We start from the raw sequence: 22,602 nt of genomic DNA, 5'->3' as shown, positions 1-22,602 counted from the left end.
AATGTCAGGTGGACCTGCCCCGGGTCAGTCACAAGTTCTTGTTCTCCTAGGCTGAGCTGGTTCACGGCTGCTCCTCTGGGTCAATGGAAAGCTGCAAGCTTCGGCAGCTCCCCAGCATGCTTTGCAAAAGTAGCAGAACCTTTGGGGACCTTCAAAAGGCCATTCACCCGTAGGTCCTGATGTAGTTTCAAATAAAAGTTGGGGGAGGGGAAAATATGATTGCATTTGGTTCCATAAACTATCATCTCTCAATGTGTTTGGAATAAGATGACCTTCAGTGGTTGTAGCCGGGAGATGCCTGCATTTTGATTCCGTAGAAATGATTCATAGACTTGAGCTGACTGTGCACACGTGTCCACCGTAGCACAAGAAGGCATAGAAGTGGCTGCAGTCGGGGAGCCTTTCCGTCTTTTCCCCTCAAAGTGCCAGGACGATAGCCAGAATTAGCATTTGCGAGGAGCAATTGGCAGATGCTTAGAGCACATAGATTCAAGAAGGAATAAATTTGTTTAGCTGGTGTATTCGGGACGGGATAGGCGTGCTGTGACATCCCAGGCTAGAACCTTCCAGACCCAAAGACCACGTGATCACCTGATGCTCCCCTTTGCGCACTGCAGCCTGTTTGCAGCAACACCTATAACAGGAGAGCTCGGTGTGCCCTTTCGAAACAGGGCGTCTAAGATGCTGTGATCTGATTTGACGCTGCAGCTGCTTTTATGCGTGTGTGACATTAAACATTTTCCGTCTCGCGTTGGCAGGCCTGAAAGCGGGAGATGAGATTCTTGAGATCAATAATCGTGCTGCGGGCACCCTGAATGCCTCCGTGCTCAAAGATTTCCTCGCGCAGCTGTCCCTGGGCCTCCTGGTGAGGACCTACCCGGAGCTGGAGGGAGAAGCAGAGCTGCTGGGGAGCCCGCCCCTCCGGCTGGACGGCCCCACCGACCTCAGCGAGAACCCTCTCGCCTTTCTCACCAGCAACACAGGTATGGCTGTGCACCGGGCTGCCCCTCGGAGGCTGCCCACGCGGCTTGCATATTTCTGTGGATTTCCTGCATCTGGTAGGTCAGCTAAGATGTGTAAGATGAGCAGATTACTGAGCTTCCTGTCGAAATTTCAAAGGGGCCAGGAGCTCCTGTGCCGGTGGAACTGCTGTTTGGCTGCAATGGAAAGCTTTGTCGTGCTGCTCTTGTTGGTCATTTGGGAGAAAGATACATGGGTGGAGGCCACTGTCTCTTGGCTGTGGACGAGAGTTGGAGACACAGCAGTGCCAGGAATCACTTAAGATGCTGGGGCTCTTGGTGCTCTCTTCCCTGCCGTCTGTGGCACCATCCCCCAAATCACCCAGCCCTGCTTTTCCTTCTGTGGAAGAGGAAGATGTGGGGTGAGATGGCCAGAGTGGAAATATGTCCAGAACTGGTGTTTGGTCAACTTTTCTCTTGGGCCCTTGTGACCTAGAGTCTGGACAAGAGCCCATCGGTGGAAGCCCCTGCCCTGCCCCATCTGCCACTTCTCCTGTTTACACGTTTCTTCCCACTCCATCTGGCAACTTTATACTCATTCAGAAAGGGACAGCTTGAATGCTGCCTGCCCCGGGGAGCCTTCCTGGCACCCCACCAAGCTCCTCAGGACCCTGCGAAGACATCTTTCACGTGGGCCCTGCTCCTCTTACGCTCTTCTTACTTGCTTGCCTCTCTCTCCTGAGTTTGTTTCCTGGTACGAGGCTTAGGTTTTCTTCCCTTTGCTACACAGGCGCCCATTCTTGTTCAGCGGGAGAATCAGGGAGCAAGCCCATAGGGGAACAGATACTGCTGTCACTTATCTCACCATGACCTGGTTCTAGAGTTGGGGTTGATTTGGTAAGCTGGGGTTTGGGATTTATTTTCTCTTTAAAACTCGGGTTAAAAGAAGTCTTCATTTTCCACTTCTGAGTGTAGGTACTCTGAGTATTCTTATTTTTCGAAGTCCCTTCTGAAGCTTGGCTTGGTGAGAGTGAATCACAGGCGGACGCCTTGTGACAGTTCATCCTTTTATTGGGTGGTTCCCTAGGAGAATGTGACAAGTTGAGGCTCGAGAGAATCAATCACACTTAGTTACTGTTGACTTCTGACTCATTTTGTCATTGTAGTACCCACACGCCAATCACATCTTTAGAAAAGGACCCCAGGGAGCTGTGTACCCTTTAAAAAAATTTTTTTTTAATTTTTTATTGAAGTACAATTGAATTACAATGTTGTGTTAATTACTGTTGTACAGCAAAGTGACTCAGTGATACATATATATATAATTATTTTTCATATTCTTTCCTCTTATGGTTTATCACAGGATATTGAATATAGAACCTTGTTGTTTATCCATTCTATATATAATAGCTTACGTCTGCTAACCCCAAACTCCCACTCCACCCCTCCCCCGCCTCCCTTCCCCTTGGCAACAACCAGTCTGTTCTATATGTCCCTGATTTTGTTTCTGTTTCACAGATAGGTCCATTTGTGTCATATTTTAGATTCCACATATAAGTGACATCAAATACCATATATATGGTATTTGTCTTTATCTAACCAGGGAGCTGTGTACCCTTAATGATAGGGAATGGATACCATGAAGGTTGTTCTTTTATGTGACCACAAGATGGCAGGCTCAATCCCGTAAAACTCCGTTCACAGTGGTTTCTGTAAAATGACTGAGTAAGGCGTGTTGTGTTAGATTAGGTTATTGAAAGGACTTTATAAGGTCTGGATGTACATACTACAAACAACAGTGTGTACTCAACCTTTTTTGGATGTTTTTTCCTGTCTGAGCCCTTCCTGTGGGTTATGGATATAAAGTAGGTGTTGGCAAACTAAGACCCCCTGGCCAAATCCAGACTATGGCCTGTTTCTGTGAATAAAGTTTTATTAGAACACAGTCACGCCCATTCATTGATGTCTTTTGTCTCTGGCTGCTTTCCCATCGCAATGGCAGAGTTGAGTAGTTATGACTGGGACTCACGGTCTGCAAGGCTGAAAATATTTACTATCTGGCCCTTTACAGACCCCTGATATAAAGTGTGATTGCTCATGATTTGTTCCTTTAAACCCAATCATAGTTTTGATATATTTCTTTCTTTTGAAAAAAGATTTGTGTGTGTGTGCGTGCGTTTGCACATGCACACAGTTTGCCAAGTTTTAAAACCTTTTATTAAATTTTTTTTTTAATTTAAAAATGTGTTTGTACATAGGTGTCTGGGGAATATTTGAGTATATTTTGTATCTATAGCCCTATCCTGTCAGCAGCTGACCTTACATCCTCCTTCAGACCAGACACCTTTGTAATCTGCATGCTACATCCACTGAACCTACTGTTGTTTAAACCACATTCAAACTTTCATTTTGGAATCATCCGTAGAAGATTTAGTTATTTGTTTCCAGATCATAACTTGGAACTGACATTTCTTAAGTATTTGCTCTGTCCCAGACATTAATCTGGATGTGGAAAGTTATAATGATGACTATGACATGATTCTGTCCTCATACTTAACATTTTAGTGTAGTCCTTTGTTTTTTAATTGCTTCACCTTTTAATATTTTGTAGGGATCAGAAATCCTTCAGAGCCAAGTGTGCGTGGTCAAGTTAGGTAATCTACGTGGTTCAAGAATACAGCATGAAAGTAAAGTCACAGTGTGGGTTTTCTGGAAAGTTTCTAAGTTGGTTTCAACATTAATAAGTTCCAGAAGAATTCTCAGATGCTCTCAGTCGTGGCGGCCCCATCGGACTGCCTGGAGGCAAGCAGTCACTCAGGCTCCCCACCTGGGTCTCAGCGTGTCTGCCTCCTGGTTACTGCCATTTCCTAGTCCCTATTTACCAGTGCAGGATAAAAGAGGGGGCAAGTAAACAGGATAAAACAACCTGAAAGATGGTTCCATAGTGAGGCAGAGTTTATGAAGCAGTGTGCACAGACAGCTGCAGTGACGATAGAAAACAACTGAGAAAGTGTGTACAATGGGCAGGCTGGACTATAGCCTTCATCTAAATATAGAAGTAACTAAAAATAAGAAGCCTCCTGAGTGACGGATTTGAGGTTTGATGCAGGGACCATCTTAGGGTGGTTATAGTGGATGTGAGGCAGCCTTGATGGAAAGCCTGGCCGGGTCCACAGGCACCCTGGCTGGTGCCCGTCTGTAGGAGGCTGGGTCTGTGGATTGCCCCATTTTACGAGTCCAAGTATGCAGACGTGGCCTTGATGCTGCCCTGATAATTCTGATTGAAATATGTGATTAGCTTTCAGGGCTGGATTATTTCTGAAGCCTCTTTTATGGAGAGGTTTGTTTCCTCCAGGTAGAAGTATCACTACCTAGTGGCTAAGAGTGGGCTCTGGAACCAGGTTCCTTGGGAATGCGTCCTATTTTTATGTTTACTAGCTTCATGACTCTGAACAGATTACGCTTAATCTCTCTGTGCCCCGTGTCCTTGTGCATAAAATGGGGATCGTACCACACCACTGTCGAACGCGGTTGTTGTGAGGAATGACTGAGTGATGAAAGTGAGGTGTTTAGAATATGTTCTAAGAGGGACTCAAACGTTATGCATTCAAAGCACAGTCTCTTGTGGGGATGGGAAGATTCTCTAGCTAGTAACCAGAGGCTGCTCGGTTTTGATCTCCTCCCTGCCCTCTCTTCCACTTCAATCTGCACCAGGTGGATTGTCTGATAACTAAGTTTATGAAGTATACTTAAGGTAGTTTCCTTCCCCAAGTAGAAAGAAGTAGATTCTGCAGACTAGAAGGCTGAGACCCCTGGGCCCCTTTTCAGAGATCAGGATTCCCTTGGTCTGAGGTCGGGGCTGTGTTTGCACGTGTTAGATGGTTGCTTAAAAATCCTTAGTTGATTCTAACGTGCAGCTAAGATTGGAGGCTACTCCCTTAGGTCACCGACTATTCTTGGTTAGTGATCCTCTTTTTTTCATCTGGGTGGAATGGTAAGACGATTGGAATCTTATGGTCCCATGCAGACCATCTACAGGGGTGTTTGTGGATAAAATTCTGTGGTCTGCTTCATGGAGATTTCTGTAATGACAACCTGGTAGGTAAACTCCTTTATCCTCCTCTTCCTCGGTATAGGAGGGACACGTGGTGACTGGATTGCCGTGTTGGCTTGGAAAGCCAGGGACTGGAGAATAGATTCCATCCTAAGTGTTCTCTCAATAAGACTCAGTTTCCATTCTTGGCCATTGGCCATCCACGTGTCCTTGCTGAAATCTTCCTGGGGCTATTCTTCATCTTTTTTCTTTTTCTTTTTTTTTTCAACAGTTGTTTAGGGACAGACTGGTAAGAAAATGGGGGAAGAGGATCCAGGCAAAAAGCTAGTTCCTTCAGTGGCTATTACTTTAGAAAGAGCCTGAAGTGAAGGGGAAGCTGGCGTAGGAAGTTGCAAAACTCTGTTTCTGTGAGCTTTCCAAAAAGCCTCTGTAATGTTCCTGTGTGATTTATTTTGAATACTGATCTCATCTGGTGCTACTGACAGTTGGGGCCAGATAATTCTTTGTTGTGGGAGGCTGTCCTGTGCCTTCACGTTAGCAGTATTCCTACAAACAACTCTCAGCTAGTCGTTTTTAACCCCCTCCCCCCAAGTTGTGTCAAAAATAATCTTCAGACATTGCTAAATGTCCCCACAGGGGCAAAGTCTCCAGTTGAAAGCACTGGCCTGGTTGATTAGAATGTATATACCTACACTCCCCAGTTAGGGAACTGTTATAGTGAACGTCAATATAGGAAAGCAGGGCTTCCCTGGTGGCGCAGTGGTTGAGAGTCCGCCTGCCGATGCAGGAGACACGGGTTCATGCCCCGGTCCGGGAAGATCCCACATGCCGCGGAGCGGCTGGGCCCGTGAGCCATGGCCGCTGAGCCTGCGCGTCCGGAGCCTGTGCTCCGCAATGGGTGAGGCCACAGCAGTGAGAGGCCCGCGTACCGGGGGAAAAAAAATATATATATATATATATATATATATATATATATATATATATAAGCAAATCTAGATCTAAAATTATTTTAAAAATAAGTTTCAGAAAAGCAAAAGCCCCCAATTTTATGCAAGTTATAAAAATCATAATTCAAGGGGCAAACATGGTATCTTTCCAAGGCTTCAAAATGTCTGTTTGTCTCTCTCACTTTAAGTTCTGTCCTTAAGGCTCACATTCATTTGACTTTAGCACTGGTTTCTACCTGTTAAAGACAATTAGGGACAGCCTTGGGTTTGGAGAGTCAGCCCCCTTGATCTTACTCTGTCTGATGCTGAGTGAAAGATGGCAATCCGCAGTGAGCACAGATAGCCCTCCTGCAGGAAGTAGATTAAGCACCCTTTGCTGTAACAGGAAAGGCTTCTGTGACAGCCAGGAGAGCCAAGGCATCTTGGTCAGAGCAAGGAGTCGTTAAGCACTCAGCAGCCTTTGATTTGCCAGGCAGTGCTTGCTTCCCTGCAGTGCCTGTGAAATGCAAGGTTCTATTTTGGGCTGATGTTCCGTGCAGATTGTCTGGTGCTCCATTCTGCAAACAGAAGACAACCAGACAGCAGGAGGGGCAGCCAAGAAAGAGGAACTGCACAGATTTACCTTCCTGCAAACAGATATGGTCCCATTCTCCAGATTCACTGAAGTCTCACAGATACCAGTAGCACATGGCCTTCTAGTTGTTTGTCGATAAAATGTGGAGCCATGTGCGTTTTGTAAACTGTCTGTGTGCGATGCTTATCGTCACACAGCACATGGCCCGCTTCTGTGGGCCCTGCTAGGGAAACCCTAACACCTAGTCCTGATTTCCAGCTGCATTTGATTAATGACACCCGTTGAGTCCTGTGTGTGGAAAAAAATGTCGGTTCAGAGATTAAGAGCCTCCATTTGTATCATTTTAAAGAACGTTAGTGGATTATATATTATTTGAGTTTCACAACAAGCTGATAGGATTGGGAAGGACTATATCTACAGTTTTTATGGATTAAAAAAATGTTCTCTGGAGAGAAACAGACACTGGGGTTTTGTGAAATTTGGTTGGAAAGAAGTTATTATTTGTCTCCCAAGTTAAAATTGTAGTGTTTTTCCTTTTTTTTTCATAGTGTATATTTAGCTCTCCCCGGTTTTTTTTTCCTTTATAAATTGTTTTGGTTTTGTTTTCTTAGCTTGGGGGAGGGGCAGGTGTTTATGCTGATCTTATATGAGTGTGTCTATGGAATTCTTATTCTTATATGACAGTAAAATGGCTGAAAAGCAAAATAAAATCATCGCTTAAGGATGAGATTCCAGCTAAATGTCTTTATTGGCCGCGTCTAACCTTTTCTTACTCCCTTCCCCTCAGTCGTTTTTTTCACTCAATAACCAGTTATGATTGGTTCCTCTTTGGAAATGTTTGAATTGGAGAATCTGCTAGTTTAACTTACATTGTTCATGTATCTCATAAGGCAAAGATTTTTTTCCTTCCTCCATTAAATTCTTGGTGAATGCATCTCATCCAAGTAAATCAAAGATAAATCAAAATGTAAGCTTACATTCATGTGTTTGTACTGCTCCTGACCTCATTGTTGTCTATCCGGCTAATGGTGAGTGGGACGTGCTAGCAGCAAAGGTTTCCTCAGTCACAAAACAATCACATTATGATGTGAAAATAATTTGAAGAAGCAGAGAAATGATCACACCTGTTCACAACAATGAACGTTATTTATGGCAGCTTTTGAGATAGTCTATAGGTCCTGTCCTGCTGGGCCTCAGCCCTGCCCTGTACTGCCTCATTCTCTGAGACTGTCCACCCACTGTTCATCTTTTTTTTTTTTTTATTGGGGTAGAACTGACATATAACATTATATTAGTTTCATGTGTACAACATCATGATTTGATATTTGTATACATTGCAAAATGATCACCACAATGTCTAGTTAACATCCATCACCACACATAGTTACAATTTTTTTTCTTGTGATGAGAACTTTTGAGATCTACTTTCTTAGCAAATCTCAAATATACAACATAGCATTATTAACTATAGTCGTCATGCTGTACATGACATCCCCAGGACTTATGCATTATAGCTGTAAATTTATACCTTTTGACCCATTTCACCCACCTGCCCCCCAACCCCCTACCTCTGACAACCCCCAGTCTGTTCTCTGTATCTGTGAGGGTTTTTTTGTTTGTTTTTGTTTTGCTTGTTTTGTTTTAGATTCCACACATAAGTGAGATCATACAGTATTTGCTTTTCTCTGACTGACTTATTTCCCTTAAGCATAATGCCCTCAAGGTCCATCCATGTTTTTGCAAAGAGTAGATTTCCTTCCTTTTTATGGCTGAATAATTCTCCACTGTATACCCTGCTCATCCTTTGTCTCTTTAGTTTTGGCTCTGCTTCCTCTCTGTGCTGCCACGCGTTAACTGACGCCTCTTTTATGCCAGGTGGTGATGTGCTAAGTGCTGGGCATAGAGTGAAGTGGGACAGGAAGTTCCCTGCTTTGATTACTTCCTCAACCACCTCTCAGCCTTGTCTTCAGCTTTCTGGAGCTGTCTGCATGTGTACTGGTAATTAAATGGGGACAGCTACCTCCACCACAAAGGGAATAATCCCTTCAGGGTCTGCTCTTAGAGGAAGGTTTCTTGTGGTCAAGGAAGAGTAGGAAGTCGCAAATCTGTGTTTGTATGGGGTTGCATAGAAACTCGACAATGGTGTTCTATAAGCCTCTTCAGCTGGAAAGTGTTCAGAGAAGGCCTTGAAGTGTGAGAGCAAAAACAGGACTTTTTCCTGGTTTGGATTCCCTGTTCCTGCCATGCCAGTGTCTCTCTTCAGCATTCTTAAAGGGCACCACTGTCAATTCCTGCCTCTCTGGCTCTCTTAGATGACTAAGTTCCCCCTAACCATGTGTTGACTATCTACTGCTATGTAACAAACCACCCAAAACAACCATTTAATTTGCTCACTGTGCTCAGCAGTTTGGGCCGGGCTCAGCTGGACGGTTGTTCTGCTCTCCTTGCCTCAGTCACTCTTGTGACTTTGTCATCTGGGCTTGACTGGGGCTGGTTTAAGATGGCCTTCCTCACATATTTGGTGATTGGTGGGCTGGACCCCTCTTTCCTTGAGGTCTCTCATCCTCAATAAACTAGCTTGGGGGTTTCATTGTATGGTAGGTCCAGGGTTCCTGGGGGACCAGACAAGAACCTGCAAAGCCACTTGTAGCCTTAGCTCAGAAGGCTTCATATATCACCACTTATGTCACATTCTGTTGGCCCAAACAAGTCACAAACCAGGCCAACCCAAATTCATGGGGTGGGGTCATTGACACAAAGATCCGTGCTTAAAGGGATGGGAGGAATCATCACTGTCATCTTTGCCAATTGTCTACCACAACTGCATTGCCTTTTCTCTTTCTCTCCTATTTTATTAATTTTTATCTTCAGTTAAAGGCAGAAGCATAGCTAACAGGGTAAAAAAAGAATATATACTGTAGAATCAGATAGACCCACAGTTATTGATTCATAGGACTTCTTTTATATTCTAGATATTAATAGTTTTTGCCAGTTATATGTGTTGAAGATAACTTTTCTCAGTCTATAATGTATCTTGTTGCCTTTATGGTGCCTTTTGACAAAGAAAAGTTTTTAATTTTAGTAAAATCTGATTTTCTATCTCATAGGATTTGTGCTTTTTATATCCTGTTTAAGAAATCCTTCTCTCTCCCCTGGGCAACAAACGTTTTCTTCTATATTTCCTTCTGAAAGATTTATAGTTTGGACTGTTCACTTTCTGGTTTATACCTCCCTGGTACTGATTCTTATGAATGATGTGAGTTAGGGTTCAGCTTTTTATTTTCCCATGTGGGTAATCTGCTGTCCTAGCCACATTATCAAATGTTCCATTCTTTTCCCCTGGATCTGCAGTGACACATCTGCTGTACATCACACTTTCATACACGGGTGGGGCTGTTTCTGGGACTCTCTGTTCTGTTAGCCTGTCTTCTTGCTAATTCTGCACTGCCTTATATTATTGTAACTTTAAATACATTTTGATATCTGGTAGGGAAAGTATCCCCGTCTTGTTTTTCTTCTCTAAAACTGTCTTTGGTATTACTAGCCTTTTGCTCTTTCGTAACAAATTTAGTTCCAAAAATAATGCTGCCAGTGTGGTCTGTCTGAATTCGGATTCTTTGGCATTTGTTGAGATTTGTGTTATGGCCTCATATGTGGGCTCTTTGCATAAACTGCTAGTCCTTGTGAATAGGGTTTAAAATTCATGGATCTTGATCCATAATAATTATTCTTGATGTTTAATAATTCTTGATGTTTACATCTTCTATAGTCTGACTAAATCTATTTTGTGTGGCATTTGGAGAGCGTTCTTTACGTTTGCCTAATATATTTTCCATCCCTGTACTTTCAGTCTTCTGTGTCTTTTTGTTTAGGTCTATTTCTTGCCTATAAGCATATAGGTGGGGCTTTGTATGACATTATTCTGGTTTTTATCTAAACATGAAGTTTAAATATTGAGTTTAGTCTACATTACATTTATTTAGAAGATCCATGTATTTTGTCTCATTTCTATCATTGTATTTTGCTGTCTTGATCTTGTTTGTTCTTCCTGCCCTTTCCTGTACTCTCTTTTGGCTGAATTTCTAAATTCCACTTTCCCCTTTCAACTTATACAGTCTAATTCTTTTCTTTTAGTGGTTGCCCTTAAAATTTTAACGTGATTTCTAACAAAACAAGACCAAATTCTTTTTACTTCTCACTTGAAGCATAAAAGGACCATGAAATGGTTTAAATACAATCACCCACCATTGCTTTAGTTTCATCTTATATGTTTTACCTCCAAATGCCTTTTTGGATGTGTGTGGAGTGTTGTTTTATACACTACAACTTGCCCGTGTGAATATCAGCTCTCTATTTATCTCTCTGGTAACCTCATATACCAGATTATACATGTGTGCGTGTGTGTATATATGTTTTCCCACCTGAAGTACATCCTTTAGAGAATTTTTTTTTAGCGAGGTTCTATATTAGTAAACTTTCTCACTCTTTGTCAAATGATTTTTATTATACTTTTCTTCTTGAATACTATTTTAGCTTGAAATACAATTGTGTTGATAATTTGAGCATTTGAGAATTTCTGTGCTCTAGTGAGATAATTAATGTCTTCAGATAGGCCTTCCTAGCTTCTTTCTTCAACTCTTATCCTTATCCATTGAGTGTTTAATTTTAGTGATTATAGTTCTTATTTCTAAAAAATCTACTAATTTACCTGGTCTTTTCTGAAAGTCTCTCTTTTCTTGTCCCCTGCCCCCCTTTTTTTTTAAAGCGTACTCGTTTGACAATCTCTATCTGATAATTGCGGTATTATTCCTTGGGAGTCTGGTTGTAGCTGTTGCTTCTCCCTCGTGGGGACTTGCTTCTCCTGTGTTTATAATAATGGATTATAGGTTCTTGTTTGACCCAGCTTATGTGTGTCTGACCATTAATATGATCCCATCATTAAGGATGAATCCCTCTAGAGCAGACTTGTTTTGGCTTCCGCCAGATGCCCTTGGAATACAAATTTAGAACAACTTTATGGCAATTTTTCATCTTGAGGATCACGGACTGAATTCCTGTATTGAAGTCCTAACCCCTGATGTGAGGGTTATTAGGAGTTGGGGGCCTTTGGGAGGTAATTAAGTTTAGACGAAGTTATGAGCTGGATTAGTGTCCTTGTAAGGAGAGGAAGAGAGACCAGGGTTCACCCCCTCTCTCCTTGCACACACAGAGAGCGGTCATGTAGGTGCCCAGTGAGGTGGTGGCCATCTGCAAGCCAGGGAAAGGGCGTCACCAAGGAAAGAATCTGCTGGCGCCCTGATCTTTGATTTCCAACCTCCAGAACGGAGAGAAATAAATGTCTGTTGTTTAAGCGACCCAGTCTGCAGTCCTAGTTACAGCAGCCTGAGCAGACTAAGACATTGGAGTCCCCAGAATGTAGGACATAGTGTAAATTTGAATCTCAAACACCCGTGCAGCCAGCCTGTGGTTGTCACCTCCAAGAAGAAACCCTTCTTCCTCCATCCCCACTCATCCCAGAGTATGGGCAGAGTTAAATCAGCTTCCTTTTTCCTTCTTTTTTTTTTTTTTTTTCTCTTTTGCCAGTGAGTACTTTTGAAAAAAAATCTTTTTGAGTCTTTTTGGGGTAAAAGTGTAGCCCTTCAAAGGAACCATATGAATGTGGGAGATTTGATTCTAACTCTCCAGTTTGTACTGACCCAACAGTTGTTTTCTGTCTCACGGCCTCACAGTTGACACCAAAGGCTCCAGGGCTGTGGTTCCCAAGCTGAGATGGTTCTGCTGTTGGGCTCTGTAGGGGTGCGTGTTTGATTGTCACAGTGGCTGCGGAGTGCTCAAGGTACTTAGAACCCAGGAGCCCGGGGGGGTGGTGCTAGTGCCCTGTGTACCTGCCGTGTGTACGGTTTTCCTCCTAAACGTTTTCCCCTCCTGACACCAACAGGTTCCCGCTCCCTTTGGGAAACACTGCTCTAGGGTTTGGAGTTTGGGGACTGATGGATTACTCAGCACTGCCATGGCTTTGGGACTGGCCCACCCCTCCTGCTTCCTTTGTCTTCTTCATTTTGGGCTCTGGGGATTTCTTGGAGCTCAGCTTTATGTTTAAAAAGGATTTGGGGAGACTTCCCTGGTGGTCCAGTGGTTAAGACTCTGTGCTTCCTCTGCAGAGGGCACGGGTTCAGTCCCTGGTCAGGGAACTATCCGCATGGTGCAGCCAAAATAATAATAATAATGGGGCTTCCCTGGTGGCGCAGTGGTTGAGAGTCCGCCTGCCGGTGGGGGGGACACGGGTTCGTGCCCCAGTCCGGGAGGATCCCGCGTGCCGTGGAGCGGCTGGGCCCGTGGGCCAAGGCCGCTGGGCCTGTGCGTCCGGAGCCTGTGCTCCGCAGCGGGAGAGGCCACAGAAGTGAGAGGCCCGTGTACCGCAAAAACAAAAACAACAACAACAACAACAAAATAATAATAAAGAAAAAAATATAAAAAGAATTTTGTTCTATTTTATTGATACTTAGAATTTCTAAGTGTTTTGTAGAATTAGGGTTTTTTTGCTTCCTTTTTCGGATACCTGACCCACGGTATTGTTAACAATGAAAATCCTTTCATTCCTTTTCCCACTATTTTGTGAGCAACCTCTAGAGCCCAGGCATTATGATAAACAGTGGAGATATGCAGGGTCACAGTGTTTGGCTGTACCATCTGGAGGTCGCCATTATGCAGATTACAGCGTGAAGGTGACCTTGTGTACAGCCTCGCCACCCTGCTTAGTGCTGAGGGAGCGTGGTTCCTGCCATCTCAGAGCTTAACGCTGTTCAAATCTTCCCCTTCTTTCTAGCCCCAGAATCTAGGTCATTGCCCCCATTTAAAGTATTCAATCACTCTTTTTTCCTCTGGTGGTGACAGTGTGACATTGTTGATATCCACCAAGTTAAGTGGGCCTCTCTCTTGGATGGCTCCCACCATGTTATTGAGTGAGCAAGTAATTAAAAGAAGTGCAAGAAAATCGTAGAGCCAGAACTCTGTGACTAGGTGCGGGGAGGCGAGGGGGTTCGGACAGAAACTTACAAACCATAGAAGGTAGGCATTCGCTTCATTCCAGAGGAGGGGAAGGGGACCACAGGACGCAGCCTTGGAGCGAGGTTTGCTCAGGGATTGGCTTCTTTCCTTAGTTTCCCAGCCAACCTAGAATTTGATCAGAAAGTCATGCTAAACAGCTTGTGACTGTAACCGTGTCGTTGGAATAAGGCAGCCTCTTTGCAGACTGACACTTTCATCCAAAGAGTCAGAAAGTGGCTCCTTCTCTTCTCTTCTCTTTCTTCCCTTCTCTTCTTCTCGTCTTTCTTCCCTTCTCTCTCATCGGGTTAGAGTGATGGTGCTGTAGTCCCTGACCCAGTGCCTGACATATTCTAAGATAATGGTCATCGAACCACTGTCTTATCAGACTAGCTAGAGGTTTGTAAATACACTAGAGACTTGTTATTCCAAGTGTGGACCATGGACCTCTTGATTGATAACATCTTGGAGCTTGTAAGAAATGCAGAATCATAGGTCCAACCATATACCTACTGAATCTGAATCTGCATAACATGAACCCCCAGGCAGTTCAGATGCTCTTTAAATCTGAGAATCCCCCCAGAGGAAAGAGATCTTAATGTTCTCTTCCCCACTGCAGGGGGCTACCATAGCCAACCACTGTAGTAGGGACTTGGTACAATAGGAAAGAAAGTTGCCTGCACTTTTGCATACATAGAATATGGTGGGAAGAGTGGGTGAAGTTTGCCAGGTAATCTATATGAAAGTTATTATTTTTTTAGTGTTCTTCTCAGAATGGTTTATTCAGTTATTTTAGCAATGAAGTAATTGATCCAGCAATTAATTTGATTATAAATCAATCAAATAATTTAATTTTATTTAAATTTTATTTCATAGATAGATGGATAGTAAATTATTGTCTTAGTCAGCTGGGGCTGCTGTGACAGAATACTACAGACTGGGTGTCTTAAACAACAGATATTTATTTCTCACAGTTTTGGAGGCTGGGAAGTTCAAGATCTGGGTTCCTGCTGAGGGCTCTCTTCTGGCTTGCAGACAGCTGCATTTTCTCTGTGTCCTTACATGAGAGGAGGGGAGCTCTGGTGGAGGCCCATCCTCAAGACCTCATCTAAACCTGCTTAGCTCCCAAAGGCCTCATCTCCACATACAGTCCCATTGGGGATTAGGGCTTCAGCGTATGAAATTGAGGGGGGACATAAATATTCAGTCCACAGCAATGATTGTATACTATAAAATATGTATTATAAATAATAAAAATATACTATGTTATAAAATAATAATAATAGTGGTAACAATAAAAACAACAAAAACTGACATTTATTGAACCAAGATCATGGAGCACATACTTGGAGCATCTAACAATATATGTACACGTCATGAGCTTGACCCCACACTCCCTTGCACTGGCATGGCTTATAGCAATGACTGTACGTGCTGACCCATGTGTTCTTCTGACTTCACCTTGCAGGGCACAGCCTCTGCAGCCAGCAGGGCAGTAGTCCTGAGAGTGCTCCGGAGGAGACCGAAGGGCCAGACTTGGAATCCTCAGATGAGACTGATCACAGCAGCAAGGTGAGAGATTTCCATTTGCACGTCCCATGTCTTGAACCACCAAAGAATCACAGCTGACACGTCACCTCTGCAGCTGTATGTGGTTAGAAGGCCCCTCCACGGGACCAAAGTGTTTTTACTTCTGAGATGTCACTAAATAGGATATGAAATTCAAATTATAGTCTTGAGAACAAACCCATACGTGAGAATATAGGGCAGAGCTCACTCTTAATGAATTAAAGTCTCATTTCATCCTGTTTCCTTCTTATGCTTCCATATATATATGATGAAACAGCATGTAAAATGTGTACAGTTGGGTCCGTTATACTTTCTTGCTACTCATGGTTTCTATAACAAACTCCCTTTGCATTATCTCTGTTTAGCTCTTGTGAAAGGTGAGCACCTTTTTTTTTCATTAAAGGGAAAGAAACAATCTTTTTGTTTAATCCAAATACAGTGATTCTTACCCGGTTGAGCACGGTGACAAAGCTCTTATCCTGACCCTTTGGTGCAACTGCGAATTTGTTTTCCATAATTCATCATGCTTTTATTCCACTTCCTAAAGAGTTCTCTGTGTCAATAACCTCTTCTCATCACAGTCTCCAGAGTATAACAATTTGAAAACTCTGTTACCTGTATCTGAAAGACCCCTCCCCAGTAAAAACAGTGATACGTGATTATGTCCGTATTTATTCGTCTTCTGTTTTCAGAATGTCGTTGACATATTTATGTTGGTCCCCCTGTCTCCTATTCTTTTGCTTGACCTTGACCAGTCACTTAACCTGAGCAAATCATGTAACTTTAAATTATACCTTTGTTTTTCTCATCCACAATATCAGGTGATTCTTGCCTTTGTCCAGTAATTGGATGACTGGCTGGGTCAAAAATATAACTGATATTGATAATGGAAATATACTCTTCAAATCCGAATGATTATTTCAAAAACCTACATTTCTCTGTGTATACTTTTCTGCCTCTTCTTGTCTTTATATATCTTTGTTGGACTTTCTTGAGTGCATATGTTAGACTATCTTCAGCATTGCTTTTATCCATATGTTTCTCTTTTGCCATCATAGGATCATCACTCTCAGTGTCTAAGTTGAGCACAGTATAAAATTTAATATTTTATAGTAATTTTAATGTTTATAAATTTAATATTTGTAGACTGAAAGGGCTTTATGTTGTTGGTTATTAATTAAAAAGCCAGTAAACGGAAACATGCATGTTTCATTTAAAGGCAAAAAAACAAACAAAAGCTGTTTAAAGTTACTTTTTACTTTTGTGGCCTTTTACCTACTTTTTCGGGGAGGTGGGGGAGGGTGAGTGGCCCTCAGAAGAAACAGATATTTCCGTGTGAGGTAAGATATTTTGAAGGCTATTTATTAAATGGTTCTATTATTAAACTAAAAATGTTAATTCTCAGTTTCTAATTTGATTTGGGAGTACAGTTATTTTTCCTGTATCTAAGACATTTATTTCTGAATACTTTTTAACTTGGATCATTTTTACCTCACTATAATAGCCGTGTTCCACTCCCTTTGTGGATTTTGAGAGATTGTTTCCATTTTAAATATAGTGAGTCATGAAGTCCCAAACAGGGTCCTCTATAATATGGGGTTCTGGCAGCAGAGAGGAAGGAAGAGGCCCCAGGGTTTTGTTGACTCATCCCAGGTGCCTCTCTGATTTCATGGTTCTTTCTCCTGAGAACAAGACCCTGAAACGTGCCTGGAACAGCCAGGGTCAAGTATAGGAGCAGGCGATGCTGTTACTGGATTTCACTGTAGAAATGCGCGGTAGGCTCTCATAAAGGAGAATATCTTTGAAGTTATTGACAAGTTTGGGTAATGATCTGAGTATTTTTAAAGATCATAAGGTGGACTCATTGACACCATAGGTTCACAGTCCTTTTTTTATAGACTGGATGTACGGAGCACTGTGTGATTCTGTACCTGAAAATACTCCTGGTGTTGGTTTGATTCAGATTTTATCTTCTTTATTTGAATGATTTTGTTATTAGTAATAAATGAGAGCTAATACTTAGGTAGTGTCTTGTCTATATTAGATATTAACCTATCTCATTCTCACAATACCACTGAGAGATAGATACTGTTATTCCCCCTATTTTATAGGTGGCAATATTGGAACAGAGAGGTTAAGCCACTTACTGAAGGTCACACAGCTCTGAGATGACAAAACGAGGCTCTCTGTTGTTAACTGCTTTGCTGAAATGACCTTCTGGCCAGATTGTTAAGGTCTGGTATTAAATACCAGGTTTCAAAAAAGGAAGGAAGGAATTAATTAGTGATAGTATAAGCCAGTTTAGATATACAGTTGAACCTTGAACAACACGCGGTTGAATTGTGAGGGTCCACTTATATGTGGATTTTTTTCCAATAGTAAATAGTATTACCGATCTGCAGTGGGTTGAATCTACGGATACGGAACCGTGGATGCGGACGAACCACGTGGATACGGAAGAACTACGTATATGGGGGTAGGGGGGAGTATAAGTTATACGTGGATATTTGACTGCAAGGATATTCGGCACCTCTAACCCCCGAGTTGTTTAAGAGGCAACTGTATACTCATTAGCCACTTAAATATTTTTCTAATGCTTAAGCTTCGTGAAATATTTTTCTAACGCTTAAGCTTCGTGTCTTTTTTCATGATTTAAAGTAAGAGCAAGTGTATATCTTAAGTTTCTTGATTAAGGATCAATATTTTTTGATGCGGCTCCTATATCAGTGTGTCATTTTTCTTGAGGATGAACCAAACATTTGTAGTTAAGCTGTAAGCTGCCTAAAAGTGGAAGGATGATCTAGCCTTAATGTGAATGCACCAGGCTGGGTGTAGAATGTAAAAACTAGATAAATAGATAAACAAACGAATAAATGAAATGAAACAGGAAATCATTTTTTATCTGCCTGAATACGTGAGGGCTGTCGATTCTTTTTGTTTATTTCTTTAATATTTTTGCTGCTCTTCCTAAATGAATCATTTTGTGAAACAGTGGGCAGGATAAAGAGAATGTACGTTAGAGTTTTGTGTGTTGTTACAAATTTTTTTTAGAGGGCAGTTTTTGCGGCACGTGGTCTTCGGGGGTTGAGCAAGTAGGTAATTGTGAGTTTGTTGCTGAGCCGTGGTGACACGGGACTGTCACATCCACGGGGCTGGGGTGTGGGACTTCCACACCGCAGGGACAGTCTGGCGGCCTTTCTCTTTGTAAGCCGCGTCCTTCCTCTTATGACTGTGGGTGACAACCTCAGAGGACCTCCTCACCCCACCCCCCACCACCCACTTGTTTCCCTGCTTCTAATTGAAAACTCTTGTCTCTGGAAACGAATGCTAATTAGCTCCGGGCAGTCCTATCATGCATTCCAGACCCCCTGGCAGCTGTGATTTTGTTTTCCACTTAGCCAATGTATGAGAATCATTTTCAGAGCATTTCCAATTGGAAAGCCTTCCTTTTTCTTTTCAGTCCAAATTGTTGTTGTCTTGGAAATGTTTGGTTTTTGTAACAAAGCATTCGGGGGACATTGTGAAAATATGAACTGTTAAAAAATGTTTTGGTTTTTAGTGTCTGCTCTCAACTCTGTGAGGGGTGTCTTCAAAGTTTGAGCCGGGCGGGTTTAATATTCCTGTGCAGTGCAGGATGCAGGCCAATCAGCTGATCTCAGTCTGCAGGGTAGAGATGCTCACATCCCCGGGAGGCGTTTTTTTTTTTTTTTTTTTTTGCATTGTTTTCTTGCCTCCTGGCTCTCCCTTTCTGGAACTTCTGCTGTTTAGCCAGGTGAAAACAAAGCATAAATTCTGGTTTATCGGTTAGCCTTTGACTCCCTCCCAGAGGGCACTGACGGGCAGAGGGGGCTGCTGTCGGGTCGCGCTGTCGCTGTCCTTGCTCTGTAGAGATGCAGCCGTAGGTCTTCATGGTACAGCCGGCATGGGCTGTCTGCATGGGAGGATGCTCTCTCAGGAGCCAGAAGGCATTTGGTGCTCTCCGAGTATTTTAAGAAACTTCTGTTTCTTTGTGGAACGTGTCAGGAGGTAGAATTATCATGAGAATACCTTCCCGATGATGTCTGCTTTGTGGAAAATAAAGCGCAAGCCCAGGATTGAAAACAGTGGCAAGTCCGGTGATTCTGTATATCGGACGCTTCACCTGGTGAGCACTGTTTGAATTCTATCTTGCTAGCCTTTGTGTATGTTACGACTTTCTAGCTGATTTGTTTCCCAGTTCAAATGATGGTGATATGCTTGTCCCATGTCTCCATATTGCAGCCTTCTGCCCTTTAGATCCCCTTGTTGATAGAGAATATACATTTTAACATGGGAGTGGGGGGCATCAGTAGTTGGAGTGAAGTCGAGTTTGCCAAGAATCTTTACACATATCTGTTTTTTCATTTCTAAATGACGGAAAGGTGGGTTGTTATTATTATTTTTAAAATTAATCGTCACTTGAATGTTTCCCTTTTTCTTTTGGGTGTTGAGATTTTGAACATGTTTGTGTTACATGTGTGATAAGTCTCCCCATCTCCACCTCCAAACGGGTAGCCTAAGTATTCAGCAAGCATTTCTGGAAGAAGAATGTTCAACTTGCCTCCTATAAAGTTTTAAGTGCTTTTGACTTTATTTCTGCTTACTTGTGAAGCAGGTGGATTTACATGTGTTGGCCCAGGGAATGTATTAATGATTTAATGTCAACTGACCTATATTGTGTATGCCAATTCCTATGGTAACTGTTGCCTCTTTAATAAGAAAAATTTTTAGTGAGTTAAGGGGGAGGAATAATTTAAAATCAAGTTAAACCATTTAATAGTTAAATATTAATATCAGAGTCTGTTGACTATTAGATTTCGTGTCACTTAATGAAATTGAACTTGGACAGTGAGTACACGTGATTTACTCAAGCAAGCCTTTATCCTTATGGAATGTTTCTTCTTCAAAGTTTGTTCAAAAGGAGACCAAAAAGATGCCAGAGAACTATAGGGGTTATCATTGTATATGAGGGTCTCTGAAATTATGGAATATGTTACTTTGGTGTTTGTTTCCCAAAAAAGCTTAAATAAAGGCTATAAGATTTCAGGCCACTCTGGCCCCTTTTAAATCTGTGGGAAGTGTTAAATCGGTCAGACTCAAAGGACAGTTTTAGAACTCTGAACTCATCCCGAGATAGAAATTGCCTTTAGTGGTTGCATAACAGGAAGAGCTTTAACAGCTGGGTAGCTTGGGTTGGTAGTGTGTACTTGAAAGCCTACCCCCCTCTTTTTGTACTTTCTTTTCATCTTCCACAGGAAGAAAGTGATATTATAAACATTGAACTTCATGCAGACCTCAGTAAACGAGCCCATTTCCTCCTTCAGTTGTCATGTTCATTTCTGTACGTTGGGTGGGTAACTCTTCATCCTGACAGTAGAACAGCTCTGCTACCCTTTACCAGTTTCAACTGGCAGCTCTGAAATGCCCATAAGTGCTTTTTGTGTCCATGGTGACTGATGGCAGTCCTCAAACGGGGAGAGGTTTGGACTTGGAGAAACTGTGTCTGTCTTCTTCTTTCCAGCAATCCTTTGCTACTTGTACCGATTCCAGGAAACTTGGCTTTTAGGAGCTATGTTGAGGACCTCTCATGGCAGCTCTCTTTCTGGGCTACAGTGCTTGATGTGCAAATGACCAGAATGCCATGTATCACTCAGTGGTAGAGTGAGGAAAGCACTGCACTCAACTCCTTCTACATCCTATATCCTGGCCAAGCTACATGGAGAAGCTCCTAATAGGTTTTTTAAAATTAATTTTTATTGGAGCATAGTTGCTTTACAATATTGTGTTAGTTTCTACCATACAGCAAAGTGAATCAGCTATACGAATCCATATATCCCCTCTTTTTTGGATTTCCTTCCCATTAAGGTCACCACAGGGCACTGAGTAGCGTTCCCTGAGCTATACAGTATGTTCTCATTAGTTATCTATTTTATACATAGTATCAATAGTGTATGTATGTCAATTCCAATCTCCCAGTTCATCTCCCCCCGCCGACCCCAGGTCCTAATAGGTTTTGATGCAAACAACTTTGGCCACAGTATGGGGGCAGGGGGACTTAAAAACTGGTCCACAACATGTAAAATCTCTAGGTTAGAGGTATTCTAAAGGCGACCTGCATTTCATTTTTTGGGGGGTAATATTTTAGTAAAACAAAATTCTCACACTTGATGATATCCTTTGAAGTTGTTTCCAAGCAAAAATTTCATTAAGAGCCTTATAAGTAACACCCCTTGACGATATATACAATATAACTTGTTATTCTGTCTTTTTGTTTGTTTATTTATTTTATTAAATTTATTTATTATTTATTTAGATAACATGGAATTGACAGTAAAAAGATTATGTCCATATTGACCCAGTTCCTTGATAAACCTGAGAGTTTATAACTTGAATCAGAGAAGGGGCTTGCCAGTGGAGAAACTGCTTCCCCCCCCCACCCCCCGATAAATCTATCTTAGCTTAGGAAGGCTGTGTCTTATAAGGAAGGGATGCCTAAGGCTCTGAACTCTCAGAAGAGGACTCAAGGATATTTTTAGGTATCCCCTGGGATGCTAAAGGTATTTCCTAATATAATCCAGGACTTGGCTCGGGAGGGGTGTGCCAGGAAGAAGGTGGGGAGCCTGGCTGTTTGACGGGGGGTTGGGTAGGAGATGGCTAGGTGTAGAGCACTAGAGCCCTGGCCCTCATCTCACTAACCTGAGCTTTCCCTGAGTTTTTCCCTGAGCTTAAAACTCAGAATACTGAACCTTAGAGGTGGTGGACTTGACATAGGCAAAGTCAGGAACCCTACTCACACTCTTAAAAATGGAAACCTTAAAGTATTTATCGTGAAACGGAGGGAACGAAAACCCAGAAACTCCATGTCATGCCTTTCATTATTCAAGCCAGATATTGCTGAGAATGGCAACAAGTCAGCGTGGTGCAAATTGGGAGCACAAAGGGAAATGTCTTTTGAATTTCCTTTTTTGATATGTCAGAGTCCCAAGGTTATAACTTGCCTTTTTCTTAAAGTGTGGGACATCCTTGGTGTAATCTGTGAGGACATTGGAGTTCTCATGGCAACTTGTCTAAATGATAAAACTGCAGAAAGGTCTCCTGTGTCTCTGATGGGAATATGGGAATGGATTTAGGTATCATGAGTAACAGCTATGTTATTAATTTGTATGTAAATGACAGGCAGCTGTGGTTATTGTTGGGACATTTAGAAAAGCATTGTTTAAGCGAAGGTGCCAGTTATACATTTGTTGTTTTGATCAGTGACAAATCAAAGTGACAGAGGAGAGTTTGGGATTAGCTGGAGGGCAGGGCACTTAAGCTGTCAGCTGTTATCACACTGTCTTTCCTTGGGATTTTCATTTGGTGAGGCACAACCCCACTTCCATGATGTCTATGTTATAATGCAGTTGCCTTTTACAGTTATCATGAGATCATCTAAAA

The 22,602-nt window shown here is 42.3% G+C and overlaps 1 protein-coding gene across 5 annotated transcripts in view; it reads left to right on the top strand.

Annotated features, from left to right (window-relative positions):
- Positions 1-22,602, top strand: part of TIAM1 (TIAM Rac1 associated GEF 1) — a 206,297-nt gene that overhangs the window by 147,473 nt on the left and 36,222 nt on the right. For all 5 annotated transcript variants that reach the window (XM_060150825.1, XM_060150823.1, XM_060150824.1 and 2 more), the window contains 2 exons: positions 759-983; positions 15,047-15,150. In XM_060150825.1, the coding sequence (XP_060006808.1) occupies positions 759-983; positions 15,047-15,150 (329 nt within the window). The remainder of the gene's footprint in view (positions 1-758; positions 984-15,046; positions 15,151-22,602) is intronic.

This window comes from Lagenorhynchus albirostris, chromosome 5 (assembly GCF_949774975.1).
Source record: "Lagenorhynchus albirostris chromosome 5, mLagAlb1.1, whole genome shotgun sequence".
Taxonomy (NCBI): Eukaryota; Metazoa; Chordata; class Mammalia; order Artiodactyla; family Delphinidae; genus Lagenorhynchus; species Lagenorhynchus albirostris.
The sequence above is the reverse complement of the archived record's forward strand: the minus strand, read 5'-3'. Positions and strand labels throughout refer to the sequence as shown.